Here is a 21,831-nt window from a genome sequence, read left to right on the forward strand (position 1 = left end):
ATACCGCTAAAATTCATTTTATTTACATTCATTTATTATGAAGTCAAATATAAATTTTATTATGTTATATTAAATATCAGAATACAAAGAAAACAAACCCTCACCTTTAAAAAAACAATGCGAATGCCATTATCAAAGAAAATAACATAATTAAACAATAACGAATAAAACTTCCTACTAAAAATATCAATTGAAAAAACACAAAGATATAATATATATAACATATAATGTATACACAACAATTTAAAACAAAAATCAAAATTCAAGTAAGAAATAGATACAAGAATAAAACAATTTAAGAAAACCTCAAAAATAAAAAACAGCCCTGTACATCATAAAAATATTAAAAATTACAAAATTTATCTATATTAAAATATTCCTAAAGAAATAAAGTAAAAACAATAAATTATTTTAAGACTGAAAATTGTCATTAAATCAAATCCCATCCAAAAAATTTCCCTTAGAATGTAAAAATGCAAACAAAATCCCTGTAACAAATATGCATATGTAAATAATATAGAAGTATATTAATTTTATTCAAAAATATGTCTCTTTCTACACTCCAATACTTTAATAATAATAATTTAATACTTGTTTTTCTTTACAATTTATCCTTTATATTTTACTTATAATATATTTACAATACTTATGTATTATATGTAATACATTATAGTATATTTTGCATTACATATTATGTATTATATAGTGAATACTTACAACATATTTTACATAACATTATATACATTTTCCTTGTTCCATTCCTTTTCCTCTACATCATTACATATAGTAATTAGTATATACTCCTAAATTAATTTCATACACTCAAAATTCGCACACTCAAATGTAAAAAACATAAAAAACAATATATACAAACTACATAGACAGTGTTTGATAACTTCAGTTTCAGAAACTCAAAAAAATTCTGCTCTAGGCATAGAGTATCTACATCTACAGTATAACTGAACTAAAATTCACTCTTCTTACTTTACTTTTAATCATGAACTTAATAAACATTCTAATATGTTAAATTAAAATTTTCATAATGCTAAAATGAATATGAATAAAAACATTACATTTTAAACTGAATTATGTTCTTTCTGTAAAAATCGTTATTCTAACAGTTGCTTCTTTTTCTCTACTTCCAAACTTCCTGTAGCTTCTCATTTTTGAAAATTGATGTTCATTGTTGGAACACAAAATCATTCTCACTATGCCCTCCACCCACTTTCCTAATTATGCCCACACCCAACTTTCTTAAGCCTCCTTATATAGCAAATACCTATAACAATGCAAACCAAATTAATATTTTTTTTCTTTTGTATGTCTACATCATCACCTTTCTGCCATGAGGTTGGAAGCATACCTTATCATTGCTCTTCTGAAGTTATAATTGGTCATTTGATTGATCTCAGATCTGAAATCTTTAAGAGTGCATTGTTTTTACACACTGTCATCCTTGTATAAATTGTTACACTGATTCAGCTTCCATCCTACCACATCATTCATGTTGATACAAAGATTCCCATTTTGCTTTAAATCTATCACTTTCATCATTTTTTCAGGAGGAAATATGTCACTGATTTTGAAAGCCAATGAAGAGAACACGTATATTTTCCCCCCACTAGCAATGGTCCTATTTTGGCTATGGCAGTACACTGCAAAGCTATTCATGGCTACATCTTTAATTTCAGTATCTCCATTTAACACTACTTGATTAAAAAATGACTATCACAAACTCTCTACAGATTATTGGTCATTATTTTTGGTCATTACTTTGAATAACATTGCTGTCTTTCAAAACTATTTTTTTAAAAAGACTTTTTATTTTTCAGTCATGTTCAACTTTTCTTCACCAGTTCTGGTTTTCTTGGCAAAGATGCTTAAATGCTATGCCATTTTCTTCTCCAGCTCATTTTTAGACAAGGAAACGGAGGCAAGGCTGGTAAAGTAACTTGACCAGGATCATACTGCTAATAAGACTCTTACACCTCATTGGAACTCTGCAACATGAATTTTTTTCACTCCAGGTCAAGCCCTCTGTGCACTGTGGCATCCCTTATGTCTGATAAAATTATTACACACTTTCTGCTGTTCATTTTGTGCCAATTCTTACTACCAAAGATTCTCTGATATTATCTCTTCCATCATTTCTTTTACCACAATAATATTTCATTAAAGTCAAATATCAGTTAGTTCAAACCACTTTTTATTCATATTCAAGTCACTTAAGTAACTCTTACTTTCTTTTCTTCTTCCTTGCCCTTTTACCCCCTTTCAGAATCAGTTTACTCTGCTTTTCCTTCCCTAACCCTATGCCTATCCCAGCCTGTTTCGTTGTTAAAACTGATATAGTTTTACATCAAACTCATTTTCCATGTTTATCCATGTGTTTGTGTTAATCCTCTTTTATCCACATCACACAAAAACAAGACGTCCACTTGATATTTACTCCTCCAACTCTTTTCACCATTACTCCTTAATTCTTTTTTTTTTTTTTTTGTAATTATCAAGACTGTTTCAGATTACTGTCTCATCCTCCTCCACTCCAAATTTTGGATAAAAAATAAGAATAAAAATCTTTATTACAAATACATGTGGCCAAGCAAAACAAATTTTCTCACTGATCAAGTTTTTTTAAAAAGTCCCAGCTATGTAAAGTCTCACCTTTTCCATCACTTTAAGTCCTACAAGACTTTCCCTTTCCTTCTTATAAACTATTTCCTGTTTAAACTGTCCACAGCTTTTTTTGTACATAGTTGTTTTTATGTTGTGTCTTCCATTAGACTGTCAGCTCCCAAAAGTACTGTTTTCATCTAGAGTAGTTTAATAGATGTTTCTTGAATGATGAACAACTGTGAATGACTTAGCTCTTCTCAGGTATGCAAAGCTTCTCAGCTGTATCTAAGTCCAAAGGACTCATGATAAAATATGATACCTGTATACAAAGGAAGAACTGATGACATTTGAATACAGATCAAAGAACACTATTTTCATTTTCTTTTTTTTGTTCTGTTTGAGTTTTCTACCCAGAAAATTCTTAGTATGGGAATGTTTTTACATGATTACAAATATATAATGTATATTGGATTGCTAATTTTCTAATAGGGGAAACCTGGAATTTGAAACTCAAAATTTAACCACAAAAAAGAAAAATGGATGTTCTTCTCAGGGTGAATCTAAAAGTAGCATAACGATTTAAAAAAAAATTCCAAATAGTGTCACATCTCTTCAATTTTGATATTGCATTTTATAGTTAATTTAGACATGGTAGGAAATAATTAGAGAGCAAAATATCCAGTTTGTATACCTTTTAGGTAAAAACATTTCTTTAGATTTTTATTGATCCCTTTCTTTTGCACCCTTCATTTTCATGTGCGTATACACCTCCCTATGTTGAGAATCTTATAACAACAACAAACAACATACAAGAAATAGAAAAAATCAGTTGTACAAAACTAACCCAAACATAAACTGAGTTAGATAATACATACAGTTACAAGGAGGAAATGAGTCACTGAAATTACAACTGAGCATACAAAGACAATAGTGACAATATCCTTGTCCTCAAGAAAATTATGTGATAATATGGGAGATATATAAAACATATTTACATAAATTTGGAGTTCTTAGGTAGAAATGACAATAAAATGTTTGGGACCACATGACAGCAGCAAAGAAAAGTATAAAGAAAATGGAGATTCAGAAGAAAGCACTGTCACAAAAACCCAGATAAGAAAAGGTAAGGTCAAGGACAAGGACTTTTTAAAAAATATATTTGGCACTAAAGAGGTCATTGGTAACTTTAGAGAGAGCTACATCAATTCCATTTAGAGACGGCCAGGCAAATAGAAGAGAGTTAGGAAAAGATGAAGAGAAAATTAAGGCATCTACTGAGATAAAAGTTTGACCACAAAAGCTAAATTGTTTGATAATTTGATCATTCCTTGATGTTGCACTTTTTTAGGATTAGGATATAAACTGATCTTTTCCAATCCACTAGCAATTGTTGAGTTTTCCAAATTTGCTGATATATTCAGTGTAGGATTTTTAACAGCAGCATCTTTTCAGATCTTAAATAGCTCAGAGCCCACTTCACTCTTCAGGATGTCTAGCTCTATATCAGTAAACATATCATTAATCATTAATCATTAAACATAATCATTAATCATAATATTTTTCTTGTAGAATTTCTCAGTGTGTTTTTTACACTTTTTAGTCTATTCTGTTTCTGGTATCTAGTGATAGATTTTGTCTTTTATCACACCCATTTTTGCATAAAACATTCTTTTGATGTCTGTAATTTTCTTTTAAAATCTTTGTCTTTCCCATTCTGTTTTTTCTTCTATTTCTTTGCATTGCTCATTTAAGAAAACATTCTTATCTTTCCTTGTAGTTCTTTGGAACTCAGGGTTCAGTAGGTATGTGTTTCTTTTTCTCCTTTCTTTCTTTCCTCACCTTTGTAAAACAGTTATTTTGCTCTTCTTTTCATTGTTTTTTTGTTTTCCTCTCCTATACAAACTTCCCACACTTTATCTACTAGATCTAATTCCTTAAATCTACTCATCACTTCCACTTCATATTCACAAAAGCTGTAATTTTAGGCCATACTTAGATGGTTGGATGCTTTTCCCTACTTTGCTCTATTTAAGTCTGAATTTTGCATTAAGAAATTCATGACCTGAGCTACAGTCAGCTGTAGGTCTTATTTTAACTGGCTACAAAGTATATAATCAATGTGACTTCAGTATTTTAACCATCTGGTCATAACCCTAAATCTGTACAGCCATCTTTCAGGTTGTTGAAAAAGGAGTGTGACAGATAAATTATCCTAACAAAACTGCTTAAATTTCTAGGCCAAACTTGCCTATTATTCCAAACATCTTTTCATTTCCTTTTTTACATTCTAGTCACAAATGTGACATCTTTTAAAAATTTTATTTCTGTAAGATACTTCTAGTTCTTCATAGAACTAACCAATTGGATTGTTTCCCAGTACTGTATTTGACACCTTCCAATGTGAGGGATTTATTATTATTTTCCAGTGCAATCTCTTATCATTTTAGTACAATCCATGTAGTTTTCTTGGTTTGCCATTTCCTTCTCCAATCACCTTCTATCAGAATTCCCCACTATGACCTGTCTATCTTGTGTTAACCTGAATGTTATATCATAACTTTCATTGAGACAAGCCCTTCCACAACAAGACATTAATGCAAGGGTGGGGAGAGGGGAATCAAACCTCAAGGGAAGTAGGATTGTTTGGATCAAAGACTGGATTCTAGCTCATAACTCTACTATGAATTATTATTTGTGGGGCACAGATTCAGGGCAAACTAGTGAACTGTTTCTGAGATCCTACAACAACACAACAGTACTCCCAAGAAAGTAGCAAATGGAAATACATGAAGTCTGGATTTAATATAAAGTCTGGGAGAATAAGCAAATAAAAAGTAATACTCTTTCAGGCAAGTTACTTTCAAGGTCTTCAGACTACCGAGGGAAATGACATGCAAACAAGCCAAGAAGTGTGCAGGATAAATTGAAAATTTATTTATTTTATTTATCTGTCTATCATTTGTTTATTTTTAGTTTTCAACATTCATTCCTACAAGATTTTGAGTTTCAAATTTTCTCCCCATCTCTCCCCTCTCCCTACCCCAAGGCAACGTGCATTCTTATTACCCTTTTCTCTAATCTGCTATCACACCCCTTCCTTCTCTTATCCCCTCTATTTCTTGTAGGGCAAGATAGATTTCTATACTCCTTGCCTGTATGTCTTATTTCCCAGTTGCTTGTAAAAGCAATTTTTAACATTCATTTCTAAAACTTCGAGTTCTGAGCTTTCTTTCTTCTTCCCTCCCTCTCCATCCCTGTTGTGAAGGCTAGCAATTCAATATAGATTGTGTAGTTATGCATAACGCTTCCGTAACCGTCATGTTGTGAAAGACTATGTTTCCCTCCATAATACCGTGCCCCTCATTTATTGTTCTGTCTTTTGACCCTGTCCTTCCTCAAAAGTGTTTACTTCTAATTACACCCTCCTCCCATTTGCCCTCTCTTTTATCATCTCCCTCACCCCCCCACTTATCTCCTGCCCTCAACCTTCCTGTAGGATAAGATATATTTTCGTATAAAATTAAGTGTGCTTTAAGAGTAAGGATTGCTTATTATTATTCTTTCCCTTTCACTTCCCCACTCTTTCCCTTCACTGAAAGAATTTTTTCTTATCTCATTTATCTGAGAGATAATTTAACCCTTTCTTTTTTATTTCTCCCTTTTGCCTTCTTCCAATATAATCCTCTTTCACCTCAATTTTATTTTTTTAGATATCATCACTTCATATCTCTCCAACTACCCTAATACTGAGAAAAGTCTCAAGAATTACAAATATTATCTTCCCATGTAGGAATGTAAATAATTCAACTTTATTAAATCCCTTATAATTTATTTTGGATCTCTTTTTTCATTTAGGTTATTCTATTTTTAAAGTGTTATTTTCTTTAACATTTTTTGGGGGTCACCTTTAGCAAGTTGTTGAGTTGTTTTTCATTACTTTTTTTGTATCACTCTCATTTGTCTTCCCAATTTTTTCCTTTACTTCTGTCACTTGATTTTCAAAATCCTTTTTGAACTCTTCCATGACTTGAGGTCACTACATACTTTTCTTGAAGGCTTTGGATGGAGGAGCTTTGACTTTGTTGTCTTCTTCTGTTTTGTTCTTCCTTGTCACCAAAGTAAGAGTCTATAGTCTGATTTTTTTCCCTGTTTCTGCTCATTTCCCCAGTCAATGACTTAACTTTTGAGCTCTTTATCAAGGTAGTTCTCTGCTTCCAGTGGGCCTAGAGCTCCAGAAACATGCCTCACTGATGATGCAGCTGATGCAGGCTCCTTAAGCCCCTCTTCCTTCCTGGGGCTGGGATCTAACTGCCCTCTTGTCTCACACAAGAGTTCGAATGAAGTAAACAACTAATAAAGAAACAGAAAAAAAGTACATACAAGCTTTCAATTTCAGGAAAAAACCAAAACAAATCTCTATTTCCAAATTTGCTCCCAGAACATGGAGGTGTTTTGTTTAAAGAAAGTCCTGATTTTTTCTCTCCCCTCTCTCTGGTCAATTAAAGGCAAATTCAAGGAAAAGGACATCAAGCAATTTTTAGTCATAATTTAGTCATATCTGGCCATTGAATTCAGATGACCCTGGAGGAGAGAATGAAGCCTGCCTCACTTAAATCCAATTCACTTGCAAGTCATGGCATCATCTTTCTGATGTCATGGTTCCTTTGAATAAACTCTCACCAAATGTCAAACTGCTCACTTCTTTTATAGATAAGAGTAAAACAAAGAGGTAGGATTACTGTCACCTTAGCTCCTCCTCATGATAGCATCACTAAGAGATAGGAAAAATTCTCAGGTGATGGGAATAGCCCTAATTGGGGATAGGATGGAGGGACTGGAGCTAAAGGGACTCACTCTTCTGACTAACTGAGAAACATACCCAAAGGTTGAGTACGGTTATCATCTGCTTGATTGACTTTCAGATTGACTTTATTCCAGTGGTTGACGTTGTACACTTTCCTCACAGAAAGAAAGGATTTATGATTAACCAAAATTATTTAACCTTTAAAATTTGTGAGAAAACAGTCTATCCTGGGTAAAAGTTGTTCTCTGATTCCTTTTAACTAATTAGGTGATCATTGTATTTCTGGACAAAATATTTTCAGGTATTCTCACAATAAATAGATCACTGCAAAATTATTCTGGGGATGTTTATCTAGCAGAAATCCAGGGGGAAAAAATTTCTTCAGTGTTCCTGCATACATAGAATATCATTTCAATTTAAGGGGATATTTACATGGAGTTCCAGGCTTATTGAAAGGTGAGATAAGTGAGAGTATAATGTTCTGATTTCAACTTTGTAGATAATTGCAAATATGTAGTACATAGATTAGATGTTAGCCTCAGGTGAGAAACCAGTCTGTCCTGGGTGAAAATTCTTCCACAATTGCTTTTAATTTATCGGGTGATGTATTAATCTTCATATTTATCTTATTGTGTAAAATGCTACTAGACTGTAATATCTATAAGTTTCTTGTTGGTAAAGAAAATAGCCTATATACAAATTATAGCTAGCTAATAGAATATTAAATATATGATTTATTAATATCTTATCTTTTTATTTTAATTTATATAATGAAATAGAATTTATCTTATTTCTACAGTATTACTACTATTTGAATCTGTTGCCTAAAGCTGTATAATATTGAATGTTATGATTTTACATTATAAAGCATTACTTTGATTTCCTCTGTATTTGATAAGGACTCTGTTTTTAAGTTGTAAAAATGTTAAATGTATAAGATACTTTCTAAAATTTTCATATTTTCATTAGAATTTCTGTAAATAAATAAATATATATTTCTCTATATAGTATATATGTATATGTAATATATATAGTGTGTGTGTATATACAAATACATTTCTATAAATAAATAAAAATACAAATAAACATTGTCAACTAGTAATCACATCATGAGATTTCTGTGAAAATCAGGTTAATTAAAAGAGAAGTGAACTTTGATGTGGTCTTTCCAGTCTTTAACAGAAGTTTATATATTTGTAATATCAGGTTAAAGTGAGGAGGGCGTCCCAGGAAGGAGCATAATGTGGGAGGAAAAATGGTGCAGAAAGGTGAGAAGAAAGACAAGACAGCTTCTTATGGGGAAGAGCAAACTGATGGCAGATTTTGCTTTCTTTGCCCTTGGGAACTGCTAGACCATGAAGACAGGATGGTTTGCTTATCTTCAAAGGACCTCAGTTGTATAAGCATTATCCAGGGCTGGTACAGACTGGCTGGAGCCAGTGTTGGGTCCCAAGGACACACAAGGACTCCAGCTTGGGGTACAACAATTAATTATGTTAGCTGGTGTGACTTTGTCCTTGACACAGTTAAGGTGTATTCTGGTTCCAGTAATTCAATGTTTCCTTTAACAGCCTTTAACAACAAACACACACACACAGACACACACACACACACACACACACACACAATTAATCAGAATACTGTGTCAAACTGGGAAACTTATTAATAGAGAAGTATTTTTGCAAGATAATTGTTTTCTGCATTGCTGTCTGAATGTTTTATGATTTAATTGTAGCACATCTAAGTTCTCAACCTCCTTCACAATCATTTAAATCTCCAGAACTCTGCTAACTAGGTCAAATTTCTAGAAAATGAGATTATATTTGTAAAGCAGTTAGCTCAATATTTGGTATGTATGCAAATTCTTATTCCCTTAGTTTTAGGGGACTCTGAGAAATTGGGAAGTGTAATCTTCAAATGCTACCAGTTAGGAGTGTGTACTAGTATTCTTTTTTGATATGATTTTTGGCTGTGGCATTTTAGTAGTTGGATGCAGGAAAAATAATAGGCACAAAGTATTTTTCTAAAAGTATGTGGCTGATTCTGTGAGAAATACAAACATCTAATGAGCTCAAGTGCATGTGAAACTGAAGGATAACATACTTTTTGAAAGTTCTTTTGCTGTACTTTTGTTGAGAAAGAGTAATTGAAAATGAGGACAAATCCTTAATAATGTAGGCACTTTGCTCATATTATTTTATTTTCATAATCTGGGAAGTGCATATTACTGTTAGGGAAATTAAATGTTGGGAAAACTGTATTTAAATCTGAGGTTGGTTAAGGAGTTTATTTGGATGATATTGTAGGTGAACTTTTTAATGTGTTGTTCATAGTTTTTGATAACAATTTGCCTTTTTCGAAATTACATGAATTTCAGGAAGGGAACAGATGAACAAGATATCTAAGGTTTAACACATGACAGCATTGTTAATACTTGTGTAACTCTAAAAATGATTTTTAAAGAAAATGGAGTTCAGTAATCCAGAATTTGAAAATTATAAATTTTATTTCTTTTTTGAATTTTATGTACACAAATACACAGCTTTTTTACAGTTTTATTTAAAGTTTTGTGTTGTAAATAATATGTCTTTCTTGTTTTGCTTCTTCTGACAGAGTAAGTGGATATATAAATGTGCAATTTTGTATGTCATTTTAGTCTTTTTTATGGAAGAAGAAAGTGAAAAAAAGTGAAAAATAGTATCACTAAGTGTATATTCATGCTTAGTTTTTTTTTGCATGTGGATAGTATGCTTTATAATTAGTCCTTTATGACTTTGTTTGATCATTGAATTGGTGAAAAAAGCTAAGTTATTCACAGTTGATCAAATAATAATACAAGAAGTGGTAGGATAAGTGGAATTTGTGACCTGAATTAACTGTTAAATATTGTTATGTAGGTAAGTAGCAGAAAAGCTGAGAAAGCAGTTGTTTTCAGAACTATGATTTGGTTTAAATTTGTAATTTATATAGGAATGTGAGTGACTGTAAAAGATTAAACATTTCATTTTTGTTGCACAGGTTTGAAATAGTTTTGTATGACTAAAAATTATGCAAAGAGATATTATATGTTAATAATATTTGTATTAAAAGTTTACTTTATTATTTTTTGTTAGGAAGAATTTGGAAGTATTTAAATTTTTTTTTATAGTGTAATGTACTTGAAAAGTTGTTGAATGGAACTATTTTTGGGGAAATGTTTTCATGGTAAAGATGTAAGGGGATATATTTGTAGCTGTGGGAGGAGAAATTGGTAGGTGAGATAATAAGATTGAAATAATATTATGGAGTTCTTATAGGTGTTTAATTTTAAAAAGGTTATTTTGTAGGAAATAGTTCAAAGTAAGTGAGGTGTTTTGAATATTGTGGAAGGATTGAGAAGTGAGTTTAGAGAATGTGGTGATAATAGAGTCAAGAGATAATGAATGAATATTTGGGGAGTTGGTTAAATTAGAGGTTTAGAATTTATTGTTTGATTTGTTGGAATAAGTATGTTATTGTGATTGTGTGTTTGGTAATGGTATAATGATATAAGAAGTATATGAGTATATGTTATTAAATTTTGGTTTTGAATTTTTATGTAGTTTTCATTGTATGTGTGACAGAATAATGTAAGGAAAGGTATTGCATATAGTTAAATATAAGAGGGTGGGGTTTTTTTGAGGAAAGGGAACATGAAGATGTAAGTATTTGGAGTTTAATGGCTTGTGCAGCAAAACAATTAAATTTTGTAAATGAGCAAAGTGAGGTACATTAAGCGATGTGTCAAAATTTACATGTGAATTAATTGGCAAAGTAAATGAGGGGTCTTTCATTTTAAAATAAGTATGAATCGTATTTGTATGCGGTTTTTTTTTGATATAGTGACCTTACGAAAAGGTTTAAATCTTTTTAGTTCTAAGGTTTTGAGCAAGGGGATGAAAGCTGAGTGTTTGTTTTTTCTTATTGGAATCTTTATGGTATTTAACTGGAATTGTTAAGTTGGAAAATCAGTCGTCACAAACTTCGGTAGAAATTTCTTTTTCTCTTGAAACCAATGATAACACGTAAAATTTTAAATAATGTCTTTGTCGTCCAATAAAAAAAGGGGGGCGTGGAAACTTTGCGACGGTTAAGCGCGTGCCCAGCTTTTCAGCTGCTCTCGCTTTGTAAAAAAAGCCATTGGAAAATGGCCGACGCGGCAACCGTGAACGAGATAGATGGTGAAGAGGAGAGACTGTGAGTAGAACTATAATCGCAGATGGGAACTTTTTTGTAAGGGTGAAAAAATAATTGGTTAATATGTTTTTTTTTGGCGGGGAGGGTTTGGAGAGGATGTTGCTTCTTACCCATCCCCCATTCTTTAAGGCCCCTTGCCTCTCTAATGCCTAATAGGCCCATTCGCTCATACATGTTTGTTCCATTTCCCTTCAGAAAATATGTATTCCCGGTTCTTTCAAATAACATTATAGGGCTAACCTGCTTATTACCTAAAAGACACTATGACCTCTTTTTTTTTTACATTGAACCACACCCTTTCCACGTAATCGATCGAAACCCCATTGTTAATTATTAATCAAACTTATTTCCCAAAATTACTAATTCCCAATAATTACTAAGTCTTTCAGGCCCTGTTCTCCGTTATTGCCCTTTTTCTAATCTCCCCTCCCCCTTACTGCCTCCACCGCACAATTTTACCTTAGTGCGTCACAGTGGTGCTGTCATTAACTACACATCTTGTGCACACGCAATACCCATTAAATACATGCATATGATCACTCTTATAAAAAATTATAAACCGAATAGTCTGAACTTGTTAACTTTATTTCTTTTCATCCTGCCTATTGCACTGACCCAAACCAAAAGCCATATTAAAGGTTCCTAATAGCTACAAACAGTAATTCAAAACCCAAAAGAGAGATAACCTAATTTAAAACATCTCATTTCCAATAAAGCATAAACTATTTCCATATAACACACAAAATAGATTTCCACATACCCCAAAACATCATTCTCCTCCACAGCCGCCAAAAGAAACTAAACCATTTAAAAAAACTACTGACACTAACATGCTTAAAAAACTGCCCCCCAAAAAATCATCCCACATTCAAAACCCTTGCACTCTTACTTTAAGGCTTACAAATACGATTATTTGTCTATTTACTTAGTAAAACTTGAATTCAAATCTTACTTTATTTATTCTATTACATAATTTTAATTTCTCAAATACATTTTACAAAATACATTTGACATAACACATTTTCATACAAATTTCACACCCCACTTAACAAAACTAACTCTCACATATAATATAAAAAAATTAAATTGATAGCACTAAACATATATATTCATATTCCACTACTTAATTTGCAAACTAATATCCCCATACCCCAACTCTAACCCCACATCATCTAACAATGTATTTTCATCTACCAAAAAAAACTGTTACACTTACAATTTCTTTGAAATATTCAGCAGTTATTACCTAGGCTTCCAACATCATCAAAACTTAAACTAATTCTCCCAATCACATAAAAACAAAAATATACATATACCAAAACCACATAAAACTATAATCTCTCAATGGCTGTAACTCTATACACAAATACACATTCTCAATTTCTGCCTTAAAAACTTAAATTTTTAACAATTAACTATAAAGAAACGACCCATAATCTTTATTTAAATATCCCATCTAAACTTTCAAGTACTTCAAATTGTTTCTGCATATTTACTTCTCAAACTATTCTTTGAAAAATAAAGTAAAAAGCCAAATGGTAAAATACTCACAAAACTACACCACAACTCAAAAAAACCTGACTTCAAATTTACCCAGCTATTTAGCTTTATTATTGACTTTACCTCTCTCACATTCCATAATTACAAAATGAATATAACACTAACAAATCTTTATATGAACTCTTTATATATTTTACACATACTGCCTAACACATATACATTATACACTATACATTCTTACTTCTTTAATATTAATTAATTAATCTTCTTTAATCATTTAACCTTCTTGAATCTTCTTTAATCTCCACTTACATCACTCTTTACATTGAGTCCCTTAAATAGTACTGCATTACAAAACTATTATTGTTTTCATTGTAAAAGGTTCTTAATGCTAAATATAGCAACCAAAACATAAAAAAAATGATAAAAATTCCTTTAAATGACATCCATTCATATATAAATCCATCATGGACATACATCATCAAAACAAAATCTTTAACTTAAAAATGTTACACAATACCATCTGATGAAAACACAATACAATCCTTTTGTAAAAACAGTACTTATGCAGAAATGATACAGGAAATCCAAAAGATAAAAGATAACATGAGACTTCTTACATTTCCATGTTTAGTTTCATATATGCATCCTCTCTATTTAATACTGCTTCACTCATCCAACTGACCCTAAATGTGCACTTCTAAAATACAGCCTTTTTTAAGAAGAAAAATTTACTTTTTCAAATCAGTATTTCCTGATGCTTTTTGTTTTTTCCCCATCAACTTTCTAACAGATGCATCATTTTATAAAACTAATACTGGCACCATATGTACCTTAGGCATCTTACTTTTCTTTTTCTCTCTTAAAAATGAAAAAAAAATTTCCACTCTACCTTCTTTTTCATCTTCCCAAAGTTACACCACATTTTGCACTTTCCCTTTTTTTATATTTTTTTCCCTTTTCATAGTTTAAATAAGTTTTGATGTGATTATTTTTTCCTAAGCCATCCCCAAATGACATCTAACCTATCTTTTCCTCTTACTTTCTGTTCTCTTTCAAAAAATTTACCTAAAAGAGATTTAAAATTTATTATACAAGTTTACAGTAATCAGCTGTATCTTCTTTTATAAATAGGTTTTATAGATTAATTCTTAAAAGCTGGTCAATCTACCAAGACTATCTAGATGGTTAAAATTAACTTTGATGCCTACATGGATAGCAAGAATACTTTGTTATAGCTGTCACATAAATTAATTAAAATGAATTTTTAAAATTATGCAACAATTTATTTTAGACTCAAATGATATCACACAGTGTTAGAATTCATTTTAATCTCATTTTATACTTGAACAAACTGTTGCCCTGATGTTAGAGTTGTTAGTTGACCCAAAGTGTTCTCTTTCCAACTCAAGTGTTCTTTCTCTCATTACCTACTGCACTCATTAATTTTGAATATTATCATATGAATGAGTCTTGTTTTGCCTTTCTAAATAACAATAAAAGCATGTGCTTTTAGAGTATTGGTGTTTTTCATATTTTCATATAAGATTGTTAGTTTGCTTTTTCTAGCTGCTGTTAGTGTATCCGGTGCAGTTGAAAAAAGAGCACACTTCAATCCTGCCATGGATTCTGTTTGCCTGTTTCTTCATTTGGTAACAATAGCACCTTCTGCCCAGGAATGTACAAATTAGAGATAATAATAATAAAATACTTAGTATACTGCTTGACTATATAAACATCAGCCATTTTTGCTGTTGGTATTATTTCATTGATTAACATATTTTTTTCCTCATTAAAAGATTTACACATGGAAAATATGACATTATTTATCTTACATTCGAAACCTGTAATAACTGAGATCCAAATTTAGTTCCAATTTTAGTTCTTTTTTTTCGAATTTGCTTCTGTCTTTTGTGGGTTTAATTACTAAATTATTAAGTATGTGTATATATATGTAAAGTGAAACTAAAAACTGGTAAGTAAATGGCTATTCTGGAAATTAATGTGTGAAACTCTTAACCCATGTGTTTCATGACATCTGTCTTACTGAGAAACTGTTTTATTTACTTACTTTTTCTTAGATTTGAAATGTGTACAGTGTGAATTTCTTTGATTAAATATTTCTGATATGAAATTGAAGTTAATTTTACTTTGAATGACTCCACACACACACATATTTGTTCCATTTATTTTAAAGTCTCATAGCCATAGTAAAAGTAAGTCCATATTGTTCAGAAGTTTCCTCTTTATACTTAAAAATTTCCTTCATGGAAATGAGAGGATGATAGAAAGTTCATCTAGCAAGATATCATCAAAACTCAAATATATTCTCATTTTCAATCACACATACAAAATACTCTCTTTTAGGTCCCTGATGAATATCCTTAGGTGGTTGTTGTCATTGCACTAACTTTCCCTTGCCTATTTCAGTGTAAACAGGACTCTCATAAACTGCTTAAAATCTGTTTTGGATAGGGTTAATTTTTCTGAGGTGTATTTATGTATGGGACTTTATTTTCAAGATTGCAATTTAACATTGTCTTAGTGGCAGTGAAATACGTGATTTATAATTTTATGTTGTGTTCCATGTAGTTATTGAGTATTTACGTAGTGCTGTAAGTTTTGCAAAGCAATACATGTATTATTTCTTTTTACAACATGATTTTATGTTATTAGTATATCTTGTAGTTAGATTAGAGAACTTAAAACCTGTTAATTGAATCCTTGGACTGGCTTGCTTCTGTTTCCTTACTTTTCATTTTGTAAAAAAGACAAGCAAAATCTTTTTTAAAAAAATTCAGTTTTAAGTTCTGAATTTCCTCCTTAATAATTTCTTTCTCCACCCATTGAGAAAGGAAGAAAAAAAATCTTTTATTCTTACAGATATATGCACAAAAAATTAAGGAAAATAATCTGCAAGGAAATCTTAGGAATGACTGAAAAGTGCAGTAGCCACCCATAAATCTTTCATACAGCATTCTTCTTTATCAATATGCATTTAGATGGTACTACAGGTAGAGTGAACCCAGAAAAAGACCAATTCATATTTGGCCTGAAACTTTTACCAGTATGTGTCCATTTCTGCTTCAATTTCCTTATGTGTAAAAATGTGACAATATTTTTACAATGTCTACAAAGATAGATTTTAATATTTTATATTAGTATGTTCTAGCAGGCTATAAATACTATTTTTTTTCTTAGTTTGATTTTTTTTGGGGGAATACATATTCATATACCATATGAAGGTACATTTTTCCTCTAAATGTTTTTACAAGATTGGCAAGGACAAATATTTTCATTAACATACTTTTCTGCAATTTCATAGTATCACAAAATATAACAATTGAAAGAGACTTCATTCTGTTCTACACCTGAATGTTATCACCAGTAAAAGATTATCTGATGTACATATAAAGACCTTCAGTGAGAGTTATTATTTTTCAGCAGTTGGGTTCCGTTTCTAAGATCTAATTGTTAAGGGAATTTTTACTTAGATGGAACTGAAGTTTGTCTTTCTGCAACTTCAAATTGTCCTTAGTTCTGTCATCTAGGACTAAGCAAGACAATAAACATTTGTAATGTGTCAGGTATTGTTTTAAGCACTTGGGAATACATGTAAAACCAAAAAGAAACACATTCTAATGTGGCAAGATGAAACACGAAAGGAAGTCCTATGTGCTGAGGGATATTTGCAAAGATCTGAAATTCAGAAGCAAAACCAGCAAGTGTAATAAAAGTAAATAGAACCCATTTGTAGTATTACAGTTCTTTTAGGCAATTATCTTTCCTTTAAGTCTTCTCTGAAGTTATTCAGAGTTCTTAAATCAAAGCTCTTACTTAAAATTTAAGTTTTGACATTTCTCATGGACATAATTTCTAGGTGGTTGTTATCTAATAATTGAATTTAACATTTTTCAGGTAACCCAATATACCTGTTAACCCTAGATTAGTTTAATTTAATTTTTTTGTGACCAAATCACACAGGAGAAATTTTGAGCTTAATTGTTTTTATGACCTCTTTTCCTTAAGCACCTGCACTTAGCTTGCTTTTATGGTATTTTAAAAACTGAACTGTGGGAACTTAGATATTTATATGCTGTTTTAAGTATTACCTTCACTTAATCCTTAAGTATTAAGAATCTGCTCTGTGTACTAGATAGTGAGATAAAAGTACAAAAAAGTACTCCGAAGTATTCCTACTCCGAAGGTGATTACGTTCTGATGGGAGAGAAAACAAAGACATGCATAACAAGATGCAGAATAATAGCAGAACATAAAGTAACTAAATAAAAGGTAATTAGGGAGGGATAGAAGAAAATTTTAATTTTTTTGCTTGTTCTAAAATTTCTGTTGAGATATTCACCTTATGATCTAATATGATAGTTACGTGTAAAATTGTGTCACCTACATATTTGATAAGTGTACAGTAATTATTCTCACAAGTGATATTAGAAATGTACCATTGCATAAAATGAAAAACTTTTCCTGAGACTGTCTAGGATATTTTAGGAAGAGAAAATAAGGTTGACTGGTCATAGTTTTCTTTTGCTGAAGTTAGCTTGTTTCTTGGTATAAATATTTGCAAACCATTTCTTCAAAATTAATTTCCTGCATTTTAAATTAAGATCATTCTTTTTTTATAGGTGATTGAAGTTTCCTTTTTGAAAAATTTTTAGGCTTCTTTCCAAGTCTGCAGTATTACTGCTATACTTTAGGATCTTCTAGAAGACAAATGAACAATCATATCCTTTGGTTTTATGCTGCCTCTACATCTGATGTTAGTTGATAAGACCCAGTGACTTACCCTCTTTGAATCGCTTTTCTTGTTTAAGAGCCATTTATCTTCATTCCCTCTCAAGTAGACAATAGAATCAGTCAATCAGTTTATCAAAGACAAAACATGAATGTTTTGAAATGAATGTCTCCTGCTCTTGAAGAGCTTACATTCTGTTAGGGTCACAACTTGTACATATAAGAATATATTTAGAATATATATGAAATGAACTACAAACAGAATGAGAACTGAATAATTGTTTTTTTATTTATATAAAATAAAATTCATTGTCAACTACAGAATCTTAGGAGTTGAAAGACTTTTAACTGTAATCAACAAAATGTACTCAGTATATCTGTAGGGTATTTATTTCTCTTTTGTTTTCTCAAATTAATCTGGAAAAAAGAAATTCTATTTTGACCAGGGCAGAATAAAGAAGGGAAAATCCTTTCTCCCATACTAAACAACAGCAACTGCAACACAGTGCAGATTAAGATTACACTGGATTTTTTGTCCTTTTATGATCTTGATTATTCTTGAAATAGCAAACTTGAATCTTTTTCAAACTACTATTTTCATGACTTCTCCTAGGCCCAATTACAAAATTTCATATTTATTTCTATGAAATTTAATCATAGATTCAGCCTAGTCGATTTAAAATAACATTTAAAAAATAATCAAGCATTTATTTTTGCATCCTCCCTTAGGAAAAAAAATTCCCTTGTAACAAATACGGTCAACCAATATCTGTAAGGGCTGTCTCTACTAACACGTATCTCATTTTATCTATGAATTCATCTCTCACTTTGTAAGTGACATTTTTCTGGCCATTGTGTTGATCATGATTCATAACTCAACATTGTTTTCACAACAAGCACGGAGGCAGCTAAGAGGAATATCAAAACCACAAGGAAGACCAATCTCTTTGGTCATTCCTTCCAACAATGTACTTTGTTTTAGTATAATTTCTTTAGCCACTCAGTTTTTGGCCATCACAAGAAAATCTGCTATATGAGTCGTTTTCCTTTTGCTTTGATTTTTTTGGAATATAAAGGCCTAGAAATGGTATAATTGGATAAAAAGGTATCATTGTATAATGATACTGTAGTATCATTGTTAGTATCGTTCCAATACATGGGCATAGTTTCTATATCCTCACTGTCATTCTATGTTGTTAGTTTTCCCTCCCAATTTTATGTCTTCTCTAAATAGATTAAGTGTATGTTCTATGCCTTTGACCAATTTAGGTTGATAAAAAGGTTTATGCTTTCTAGGATGAAATCTAACAATTAATGATTTTGAAATCCAGCCCAGGCTTGCATTTTTTCACTAATCTAAATCTCTTTGGTTTTTCACAAGAATAATAGAGAAACTTCCAAAAGTTCTCTTAAAATCTTAGGGTTCAGACTTCGTTCTTTCTACTAAAAAGAAACAGACATTCATTCTGTTTCTACAACTGGTGAGCTCCCTTTTTTCAGAATTTACTTCAAAATAATAATTCCATTTGTAACTGTCTTTACCTTTAAAAATATGAAATTTTCTTTGGAGTAGTTCTGGAATTTATCAGCTGCTTTGCTTTTGGCAGAGAAAATGCTAAATTTGTTTAAATTTTTGAAGTCCTTTATCACTGTTGTTTCTCCATTTCAGGTTTGTAATCACTAAATAAATCCTTATCCTAATGTTCTCCCTTCATTTCCTTAGCATATTCTTGTTGAATTTATAGTGTTAATTTAATTTAATTTGGTTAATTTATAGTGTTCTTTCAGGTGCAGTCCCCACGAAACCTTACCTCAATTTAAATTGTAATACTTTATAACTTCTTTATAACTATTTACGTTTAAACTAATTTCATTATGTAAAATGCAGTAACTTTTCAGTTGTTGAATTCAGTCAAAATCTTCATTGGCAACTTTTTTCTTGTCAGTGGAAACACAATAAAGGAAACCCATTTTCCTTTGCACTTAGGAGTAGTAACATTCCTTTCACCATTTTAAAATTCTGATTCTCAGTCCTTGTTAGCTCTCTTGTTAGCTTTCTTGGCTACCTTTTGTGATTGATAGCCTGATATATTTCTTTTTTGCTGTATTGTGGACTAATTTTACAAGCTTTTTTAATAACAGATATTTTGTTTTTCTTGTAGTATAAATCTAATCTACTCTGTTACCATTTATTATGGACTGAACAAGTTTCAAAGCAGAAATATAATCATGAAAAAGCCTTTCTGTATTTAAAGCTAATAACCTTTCTCTTATCTTTGTTTTTTCCTTATGACTTTAAATGACCCCTTGCTGCTTTACTGAATTTTCTGAATTTATTGAAATCTAATGTAAAGCTAGATAGTCTTAACTTTCTTTGAACACAAATTTACAGATTACTGCTAGACTAATGAAGCTGGACTCTGGAATCAGGAATCATTAACAGTAATCTACGAAAAGCAAGTTTTTACCTACTTTTTCCCTTGTCATGAGAATTTTAAGGAGTCTCTTAATTAGGTACTGCTTCCAGTCATTAAATAATAGATATTAATAATTAATTAATAATAGTTAATAATTAATTAACTATTATTAATAGACACTCGAAGATTTTTTTTTTTTTTAGCTTTCACATAAAAACCTTGAGTCTGCAGGTGTTGTTATCTTCAAGATATCAAGAACAGTGTTTGGAAACCTAAAATAGAGGCTAGGGCATGGTGGCAATAAGAGGCCTGAGCCAGAAATTCTCTTGTTGCAATCCCTCCTTTGATAGACCACATTTTTGTATATCCTGTAACTTTATTCTCAGGATATCTTTTACATAAGTTTTCCAGCAGGCATTTCCATAGGCAGATACAAGTATTGGGAAGCATTGACTAGTACAATAAAAATTAATACAATAACGACTACTAATATTATAAAACACCTTGATCTAGTCTGACCCTGGCCACCAACTCCAAATGTCCCATTCAGATATCCTTTTATGTTTAATCTCATTCTGTGCACTCCAGATCCTAGGAAATATTAGGGATTTTGGACAAACATTCAGTTAATATCCATCAGATTTCTTTTTTTAAACTGAAAAATCATAACTCTTAATTTCACCATTAAAATTTGTTTCTAAAATGATACTCTAATAAGTGATATCTCAAAATTATAAAATTATAATACTGCAGTATTCAGATCAAAAGAGGCTTTAGTGTTGCATTAACCTTATTAACAGTATTTATACCATGGTTTCTCAAAAATTACTATACAAAAAAAATTAGGTACGTAATAATTGCATGCAAAATATTAGAGATTTAGGATGTGAAATAAAACTTAGTGCCAGTTGAATGACATTAGTTCAGTTAAATGCAGTTTTGAATTATATAATAAATTGTCTCATCCTTTTTTAATTTTGGCATTCTAAACTGGTTGCATTTTATTCCAGTTCCACATGAAATTATTATTTGAGCTATTTGTAAACATCTTACAGCCAAATTTTAGTTCTGTTTTCCATTAAGGGCTGATTTGACTTATAGAAAATCAAATACCACAATTGCCCCCCAAGACATAATTCACTTTAAATGAGATTACATTACAATTTTGTTTAGTTCAAACTCCATCAAATCCAATCTGGATTTACAGTGACAGATAGAACTATATAGAATCTCATTTTTCTCATAGTCCATTCTCTCACATCTCTTCAAATTATAGGACCTACTACTTTTAATAAGTCTATTGGCAAAGGTTAATGTGGTACTTTTGCAATCTTAGAAGATTCTTCAGAAACATGGAAATTGCAAATATCAAATTTAGAATATAACCTGATAATTCTTCAAGGACAGAATTTTGTGTACTATACACAGTTAATTCCTGCTGACAATTTATTCTATATTGTAATTGGGTAGAATACTGTCAGTTTTAAAAACCTAATTATACCCATTTTTCTACAACTACAATAGTTT

General features: G+C 31.0%; 1 protein-coding gene across 3 annotated transcripts in view; it reads left to right on the forward strand.

Moving 5' to 3' along the window:
* The first annotated feature begins 11,504 nt into the window (after positions 1–11,504).
* LOC140516977 (methyl-CpG-binding protein 2-like) overlaps positions 11,505–21,831 on the forward strand; it is a 49,297-nt gene continuing 38,970 nt past the window's right edge. Inside the window, exon 1 of one of the 3 annotated variants that reach the window (XM_072627829.1) lies at positions 11,505–11,635. Coding sequence is in view for 1 of the 3 variants with exons in the window: in XM_072627828.1 (XP_072483929.1) it covers positions 11,586–11,635 (50 nt within the window). In the remaining 2 variants the exon portion in view is untranslated. The remainder of the gene's footprint in view (positions 11,636–21,831) is intronic. The other 2 variants (XM_072627828.1, XM_072627830.1) reach the window with 2 other exon arrangements.

Source organism: Notamacropus eugenii, assembly GCF_028372415.1.
Source record: "Notamacropus eugenii isolate mMacEug1 chromosome Y unlocalized genomic scaffold, mMacEug1.pri_v2 SUPER_Y_unloc_1, whole genome shotgun sequence".
Lineage (NCBI taxonomy): Eukaryota > Metazoa > Chordata > Mammalia > Diprotodontia > Macropodidae > Notamacropus > Notamacropus eugenii.